The sequence below is a fragment of the Cololabis saira genome, chromosome 6 (genome assembly GCF_033807715.1).
Source record: "Cololabis saira isolate AMF1-May2022 chromosome 6, fColSai1.1, whole genome shotgun sequence".
NCBI lineage: Eukaryota > Metazoa > Chordata > Actinopteri > Beloniformes > Belonidae > Cololabis > Cololabis saira.
In genome coordinates this window covers 45684364-45693536 of record NC_084592.1, presented here as the reverse complement: position 1 = coordinate 45693536, position 9173 = coordinate 45684364, and the positions used below count along the sequence as shown (strand labels likewise).

The 9173-nt window shown below is 38.0% G+C and overlaps 1 protein-coding gene across 1 annotated transcript; it reads left to right on the top strand.

Moving 5' to 3' along the window:
- Nucleotides 1-499: 499 nt before the first annotated feature.
- cmss1 (cms1 ribosomal small subunit homolog) lies at nt 500-8042 on the top strand. Its single transcript, XM_061724650.1, has 7 exons — nt 500-682; nt 2760-2819; nt 4068-4170; nt 4250-4310; nt 4751-4838; nt 5615-5703; nt 7910-8042. Exons 1-7 carry the CDS (start codon nt 526-528, stop codon nt 7991-7993), a joined length of 642 nt encoding a protein of 213 aa, XP_061580634.1. The 5' UTR covers nt 500-525; the 3' UTR covers nt 7994-8042.
- Nucleotides 8043-9173: the final 1131 nt, after the last annotated feature.

Genomic DNA, 9173 nt, shown 5'->3' with positions numbered 1-9173 from the left:
CACCTAGTGTATCGTAATGTGTTCACAAGCCCTGCAACAATCCATTATGTGGATTCGATTTGCCTTGACTTGATGTGCAGGGGAACCAATGAGGTGTTTGGAATCCGCCCACTGAGTTTGACGAATGAAACTGACAGTTTTACATTTCATGATTCACACACAACACGAAATCATTAATTAAATGTGTCATTAACTAATAAAATGCAGTTTTACATTTCATGATTCACACACAACACGAAATCATTAATTAGATGTGTCATTAATTAATTAAATGCTGAAATAATAAATATATTTTTTTACTTAAAATGAATTGTATTTTAATTAATTAATTATATATTTAATTCTAATTTTAATTAATTAATGACACATTTAATTATTTAATGATATATTTCATTCCCATTTTAATTAATTAATGATGTATTTATTGATTTAATTTTGGCACAAAAAATCCTCCATACCAATGCACAGTCAATAATAAATAAATGAATAAGACAAATAAATGAAGTACAGTGTGTATAAAAACGAATGAACCGCGTGTTTCAGAAGAAGAAGAAGACGATCGAGGACGTGCTGGCAGCAGCGCCGCCGCAGCCGGGCCGGCCGGCCGACCTGCAGGACCAGGTGACCCGACACTTCCAGGACCAGCGCTCCGTCATCGAGCTGGAGGAGATGCAGATCCGCGGTGAGTCGGTTCTGAGTCCACCCGCCTGAAACCGCCGTTCTGTCGATCCGCTGAGCTCAACACCAGGGCTGGGGATCCATTCAAATGTCAAGAATCAATTCGATTCCGGTGTTTTCCCGATCAATCGGGCGCCCGATCATGGCATTTTCAAAACATGGGTATCGGCCAAAAAAGTATTGGGACATACCTAATTATTAATGTTTTTAATATATATTAAATCGTTTTATATATTGTTGCATTTAAAGTCACTTCCGGCCTGCGGCTTAACTAACATGGTTCACATGTTTGAATTGTGAAATGTTATAAATGTTCATGTTTATTAAGCTGCTGCTATTCATTTCATCCATTCAGAATGTTGCATTAAGGTTAAAGGAGCTTGAGGCAGGATTGTGGCAGGATTTATGAAAAAAATCCGTATACATTTTAAGTTTTCTAGTAATAATGTCAGATGAAGCGTTCCAAACCCAAAAGAATGTTTCCTCTAGTGTTTCTCTCCTTTACCTTGAACAGGCTGTGTTCTGCAAAATGTGCTGCAATTCGGTCCCGATTTTCCCGCGCTGTCCTGCAGATGTGACGTCACATGACGCTGCATGCACGTTCTCCCCGTTCTCCCGTGCTGGCTTCACTGTTGGCTGCAGGAACCCCGACGGCCGTCGTGGTGAAGGGTGGCGCTAGAGAGTCTCATTTCTTAAAAGGAGCCTCAAGCTCCTTTAAGCCAAAAAGTATTTTAATTTTCTTGTATTTGTGAGTTTAACTGGATGTCATTCAACTACCTCTTTTGAAGTTAAATTTATTAATTTTTTTATTGCACTATTTTGCACTTTTTGTTTTAGTTTACGATTTCATGTTTTTATATTTTGTGGCACCAGAGCTGATAAGCTTTTGTTGAAATAAATGTCCATGTTGTTCTCAATGGACAATAAAAGAAACTTGGGATAATTTAGTTTTAGACCTCTTTCTTTCTTTTTTTTTTTAATTCATTGCCAAAACGTATCTGATCGGGAAAAAGTATCAGAAATGTATCGGGAGCCAAAAAAAGTGATCGGATCGGGAAAAATCAGGATCGGCAGAAACTCAAACTAAAGTGATCGGGATCAACCCTAATTATCACGCTTTGATTGGATTCGATTCCGATATTGATTTGGGTTAGTGTTATTAAAACAGTTTTTTCAGCTGTTGCATGAATTATATGACTGTAGTTCTGCAACATATTAATACTAGTATTATATTGAGATTCAACATCAAGTATTGCAGCTAATGATGGTAAATGGTAAATGGCTTACACTTATATAGCTTTCCAGCTGTACTCCTACAGCCCCAAAGCGCTTTACACTGCAAACATTCACCCACACACGCACACATTCACACACCGGTTGTCGGCGGAACAGCCACACAACGGCGCTGGCCTGACAACCGGGAGCAACCGGGGGATTCAGTGTCTTGCCCAAGGACACTTTGGTGGACACAGGAGGAACTAGGGTTCGAACCACTGACCTTCAGGTTCATGGGCGAACGCTCTGCCAACTGAGCCCCCTTCCCACAATGATGCTGTAAGGACCAATCAGCTCCCAGAATGCTGATAGAACTGATTTCAGAAACATCGTGTAGAATTACCAAACAGATCCAGGGAGGAAACAGAGACGGAGGAAATCAGTTTTAGTTTTTAACACATTCTGTTTTAATTTTTTCCATTTTTGGTCTTTTTCGGTTTTTAATTTTTGAGAATTTAGTTTTTAGCATTTTATGCAAATGTAACTCCAAGACGGTATATAAAGTACTGAAATATAGACAATTTATGCAATTATAACTGAAAACTCAAATGTTTTCATACTTTTAAACATATTTAAAGGCAAAAACATGGCACCAGTTATTCTTGTGTCCAACAAAACTTTCCTTTTTTCGGCATAAACAAAAAAAAAACAAAAGTTGTCATGTAATGATGAAAAAAAAATTGATCTTTAGACATACGAATCGATTTTTAGGAATTAATATGAGAATCGATTTTAAATCGGAGTATCGATTAATTTTTTTTTTGTTCTTCAACACAGGCCTAGTAACTCTCTCCTCTCTCCCCCAGACTCCTGCTTCCTGTCCAGCAACGACCTGACGCACAGCCTGTCCTCCTACCTGAAGCTGAGTGAGTAGCACGGAGCCGCCGCCGCCACAAGGAGGGAACCGTTCACGGTTTAGTCTAGCCCAGGGGTCGTCAAGCCGCGGCTCTAGAGCCACATGCGGCTCTCTAGCGCCGCCCTAGTGGCTCCTGGAGCTTTTTCAAAAATGTTTTACCTTTTTTTTCCTTTTTTTCTTCTTTTTTTTCTTTTTTTCCCCTTTTTTTCCTTTTTTCTTCCTCTTTCCTTTCCTTTTTAATCTCGACATTTCGACTTTTTTTTTTCGACATTTCGACTTTTTTCTCGACATTTCGACTTTTTTCTCGAAGTGCATAATGACAAAAAAAATCTTCCCCCAGTTCTAACTGATATAGAAACATGCAGCACGTGTTCTCTTCATTCTAAGGTTTATACAAGACTTTTCATTTTTTGCGGCTCCAGACATATTTGTTTTTTGTTTTTTTGGTCCAATATGGCTCTAAAACATTTTGGGTTGCCGACGCCTGGTCTAGTCTTTGGGTCCATCTATCACCTTAGTTTTTTATTAGTTTTAGTCACGTTTTTACGTTTGTTCGTTCGTTCGTTTTTGTTTATTCCGAACATGTATAAAAAAACAAGAAAAAAGACAAGAAAACAAATCCAGGTTCATTCCACCACATAAAGAAAAAAACAACATCAAAACACATATTTCAAGGTACATGTTGGAAAAGGAGTGGGAGGAAGTAATAACTTATTTAATCCCAGCCCCTTTCAACAACTAAACATAAATTATATGTCTGTATTTATTTTTTTTATAATATACACTAATTTGTATAAATATATATATCATTTTTACAAAAATAACCTGTTTAATACAAGATGTAAGCTCTATCATAAATATAATATAACTGATATAAATATAATATGTATATCTATATGTATATGTATATATTCATACAAAGACAACATGACAGAATAGCAGAACAAACAGCTGCTGATCTTTAAACACAGTCTTCACTTTTATACCTCAAATAAACCATTTATTTATATTTCTTCTTAAATTGATTAGTCAATCAGAATGCAGAACACAATGCACAATGCAAATCCGTGAAGCAGCGAGACGTGAAAGGTGAACCGCGTTATAGCCACGGATTACTGTATTTAATCATCGTTATCGTCACATGACCAGCATTTTCGTTGCATCTCATCTCTTTTTCCTCAGGTGATAAAGGTTCGTTGACCAAGATATTTATTTATAATTTTCGTTCTAAATTTCGGTTCTTCTCTGTCGTTTCCAGTTTGTCCCAAATGGTCCAAGATCCAGAAGCAGCACACGGAGAAGAGCTCGGTGGTCGTGTTGATCGTCTGCAGCTCGGCGCTCCGGGCCATCGAGCTCATCAAGTAAGCAGCTCTGCAGCGGCGTGGCGGCGTTTGCTGACCCTCGACCTCCGGATCCAACCAACTTCGTTTCTGTTTGCAGGCAGCTGACGGCGTTCAGGGGCGGAGCCAAGGCGCTGAAGCTGTTCGCTAAACACATCAAGGTGAGAGGAGGGGGATGGGAATCAATTCCAGTGGGCACGAATGACGTCACCACGCACGTTGCATAACATTCACGCCCAGCAGGAAAACATGGGGACAAAGCGGCATAACGCAAAATGCTAAGTCCAGAAAGATGGCGTATCCTTCCTAAAATAATTGTTAATTCTTCATAGTTGATGATTGCAGAATTGCACAGTTCTATTGGACTTGAGTTGATTGTATTTGTCACTATATGTAGTTTTATTTTTCAGTGCTCAATCTAGATATCCTTTTAAAAAGGAGAATTTTAATTTGTATTAGAGTAGAATATTAATTTTATTATTATCTTACATTTATTTTCAAAACAAATCATTTTTTCTGACCCACCATGGAGGAGCTTAAGGCTGGGGGCGTCTTAAGACCTCACTTGTATTTTTTTTGCTCACCTCCTCTCTCTCTGCAGATGGAGGAGCAGGTGAAGCTGCTGCAGAAAGGCGTCGTCCACATCGGTGTGGGAACTCCGGGGAGGATCGGAGCTCTGATTCACGCAGGTTCGTAGGGACTTGAATAGAGCTGGGTATCGATTCAAATGTCAAGAATCGATTCGATTCCGATTCTTAAGATTCAGAATCGATTATCACCATTTGATTCGATTCGATATTGATTTGGGTTAGTGTTGCCTGGATTATATGACTTGAAATAATAATTTCACAATAATTATTGTGAAATAACTAAGAAATAAATAACTCAAATAGGCATTTCAATATCCACTTAAAGTGCAAAAAAAGAAAGAAATTGCAACAGTTCAAGCAGTAAACAAATTATTTTATCTTGTCTGATTTATTCTGTCACCAGACTCAGCTGGACATGAAACACACCGGCATTTTTCAGGTATTTCATGACAAACCGTGTCCGATAACAGAGAAACCAAACAAGTTATAGTAAATATAGATAATATGAACTTCATTGAACTAATATAACATTTAGAAATTTAAGCTGAAATGTCCAGCATTTTCTCTAAAGAAAAGTTCATTTAGTTCAGGAGTTTTCAAAACTACTGGGATTAAAGTTCACCAGGCAAAAATGTAATGATGGGGAAAAAAATAAATAAAAACATTTTTTAATAAAAAAAAAAAAAAAAAAAATCGATCTTTAGACATACAAATCGATTTTTAGGAATTAATATGAGAATCGATTTAGAATCAGAAAATCGATTTTTTTCAACACAAGCCTAGACTTGAACGCCTCACAGTTCGGCCTCCGTCTCAGTGAAGGTTCTGACTCTGGTTCTGTTCTGGCTCTGGTTCTGACTCTGGTTCTGTTCCAGACGGGCTGAGCCTGCGGGCCCTGAAGTACCTGGTCCTGGACTGGAACTGGAGGGACCAGAAGCTGCGGAGGATGCTGGACATTCCTGAGGTGAGTTACCGCCCCCTGCTGGCCGAGGGAGGAACTGCAGTTTGAGTACAAGATACAATATGACCTGCATTTCAATACATTTCAACACCACATTTTAAACAAACAAAACAAAACACAAATGAAGTTAACAAAACAAACAAACGTACAAAAATAAGAAAAAGGAAAAAGAGGGAGGGGTTATATCAGGGGTGTCAAACTCATTTTGCTTGGCGAGCCGGATTTGACCAATTTTTTTCTCGCGGGCCGCACGCTCAGAATAACAAAAATGGTGCGAAATTTTTTTTTCTAATTCTTTTTTTTTTACTATTTTTATCTAATCCAATATCAGTTTAGTTAATTTTAAAGGAAATGTGCACTTTGTTTACACTCTAATTATGTAAAATATATTTCTTCAGGAACTTTTCTTGAAATTTCTCATTTTTTTTTTCAAATTATGTAAAATACTTTTAATATAATTTAAAGATAAACAGAAACAAGTATGTTTTTTTTTTACATTTCGCTTTTTTATAGGAAATTTAATTAAAAGGATAATCTTTCTTATTACATCCGAGAGTGTTTCTTTGTGATTTAGAGATTTTTCCAGTACAATTAAGTGTATTTATTTTTAAAAATTGGCGCAGATATTTACGCCAGTGTGCCGAAAAAGTCAGCACTTCTTTTTTAACTGTTTTACTTTGTCACTATCCTCGTATTCAAAACTGAAATTCTCCGAATAAATATCTTCTATCATCTTTTTTAGCAGTGATATTTTTCCTGCGAAAATATATAATAGTTAATAAAAATAAACGACCGTCTACAAAGAAATAAAATCGGCAAATGCATTCTAGAAAACTAAAAACATGTCAAACTGCTCTCTTTGTGGAATAACGATGGATTTGTAGAAGAAATATATTATCAGATATGCTGCGATTCATGGCAATTATTTATGCCTTCCTTTTTAGTAAATTAACATTTCGTTTTTTTGCGTTGGAAACTTCTTGCGGGCCGCATGAAAATCTCTCTCGGGCCGCACATTTGACACCCCTGTGTTATATCTATACATTGGAAATGTTTGAGGTATCTATCTTTTCAACCTGATCTAGAACTGGTTGCCATATAGAATACAAGTTGAGGCCTTTTGTAACATATCGGATCTTTTCTAAAGTCACATGGTTTCAGAAGATTCTGATCCATTGACTAACAGGTCAGAAAATAATTTGAATAAAGGTTCTCTGCTGCCGTTGCTGCTGGAATCAAATGAACAAGAATCTCCGTCAGAGTCTCTTTCTCTGATGTCACATCCTGACTCAGACGTCTGACTCCAACCCCCCGACCAATCGGTGGCCTGGAGTGTGATGACATCACGGCCCGACTCAGCAGCTTAGAACCTCGGGAGAATAGAAACAGAAAAGTATCTACTCTAGTTAGACCCCTAGTGGGAAAGAACCAAACCTGGTGGAGGAGACGAGTAGGTTCTAGTGGAAAAGAACCATGTGTCTGCTCAAACACTTGTAAGACAAAAACCTTTAAAGAAACATCTGAAAGTCTGAGCTTTTCTCTCTTTTGTGACGTAAAACGGTCGTCCCATGTTTCAAATCACAGCTTCTTATTGGATAAAAGCTTTTCAGCTTTGTTTCAAAATAAAAGTCTTGAAACTTCACAACAAAACTTTACGTTAGGGATGGGCGATGTGGACTAAAAGATTTATCACGATCATTTCTGGCATTTATCCCGATAACGATAAAAATGACAATAAAATCTATCACCACATTCAGTCTTTGGAGCCAAATCACTGCTCTAAAAGATACTAAATACTAAACTACACCAATTAAAGTGAATTAATAAAAACCAGTTAAATTAGTTACAACTGTACTGCAAAACTGGAATGACTCAAACTCCTCGCTCTCAGATCTTTCTTTCTTTCTTTCTTTCTTTCTTTCTTTCTTTCTTTCTTTCTTTCTTTCTTTCTTTCTTTCTTTCTTTCTTTCTTTCTTTCTTTCTTTCTTTCTTTCTTTCTTTCTTTCTTTCTTTCTTTCTTTCTTTCTTTCTTTCTTTCTTTCTTTCTTTCTTTCTTTCTTTCTTTCTTTCTTTCTGGCTCATATCTTTCTTTCTTTTTATCATTTTTACCGCGAGATGACAAATTCTTACCGTGGGGAATTGTTTTGACGGTTTATCGTGAACGTGAACCGTCCACCTCGATGCTACGTTCCCTTTCCTTGTCTTTCAGATCAAACTGGACTTTATGAAGCTGCTGGACTCAGGAATCCTGGCGGCGTGTCGAGAAGAAAGAGTCAAGATAGGACTGTTTTAATACCAAGGACCACCCACACGAGAGAGATTGTTTGATTTGATTGTTTGATATGTTTGTTTGAATAAACGGAGTCTGTATGAAACTCATCCTGTGGTTTTTTTTACTTTGACCTCAGGAAGCCCATGAGTCAGGGCCGCTGCAAGGGGTGTGCGAACCGTGCGACCGCACGGGGCCTCGCGCTATCGGCCATTTTTTTTTTTTTTTTTCTCATTTTTTCCCTTATAAATATCAACAGTCACGTTCCATTACAGACCTAAATGTGTACTATTCTGTGCATATCAATAAATATATGTGCAATGATGCGCGTGTCTGTTGTTCAATACAACTGATCAGACCAAGCGCAGACACAAGCTGCTCTGATCCAGACGGTGGAGTTGGAACAAACTGTCACACAATGTCGAGAGAACGAGACAGATTCAGGAAATCTGAAAAAAGAAAAAAACTAAAGAAAATGGAAGAGTTTAATGCCTCTCTGAAAGGCTTGTTTGATTAATTTGTTACAAAAATCACTGATCCGACCGGGTCTCAAGCAGCCGTGGGGCCCCGCGTCGAGGCAAGAGATGATGATGAGGCAGGGGAAGTTATCCAGTATTTTGCTAATTGGAGAGTTAAAATTGCGCATATAGACACCCGATCCGACCCGAAAAACCCCCAAAAATTTTGGGCCCCCCCAAGCCATTTCGCACAGGGCCTCGCAAATCTCCCAGGTGGCTCTGCCCTGAGTGATGTCATACTTTTACTCGCCCTCCAGGAAGTGCCAGATATCCCAGATATCATCCTTTTCATGAGCGTTTCAAACTAACACGCAGGAGTCCCGACCACGTTAACGTGTAAATAAACTAACGTTAATCAACCGTCTCTAGAAAACCGGTGTTCTGCCGATCCTTGCTACCTGCAGAGAAATGCTACTTGCACGATGTAAAACTGATAATACGGGATGTTGAGTATTTGATCCTTCAAAATACACGACCCATGTCATGAATTACATTACACTTTGTGAACATTATACGATAAAGAGAAAAAAAAATACAATTCTATGGCTTTATTTGATATTCATTCAGTCATTGGCCTTTAATTAACAGGCAGGTCATTGAGAACATTCTTATTTACAATGACGGCCTGGCAAGAGACAAGGAAGTGGTTTAGGGAGTAAAACACAGTAAAATTGTAGCTCTACAAA

Excerpts from the sequence above, each read along its gene's own strand:
- cmss1 (XM_061724650.1), top strand. The coding sequence starts at position 526 with ATGAACCGCGTGTTTCAGAAGAAGAAGAAGACGATCGAGGACGTGCTG. Across the intron at positions 4,311-4,750 it reads TGTTCGCTAAACACATCAAG|ATGGAGGAGCAGGTGAAGCT; the intron begins GTGAGAGGAGGG and ends CTCTCTCTGCAG. Across the intron at positions 4,839-5,614 it reads CGGAGCTCTGATTCACGCAG|ACGGGCTGAGCCTGCGGGCC; the intron begins GTTCGTAGGGAC and ends GTTCTGTTCCAG.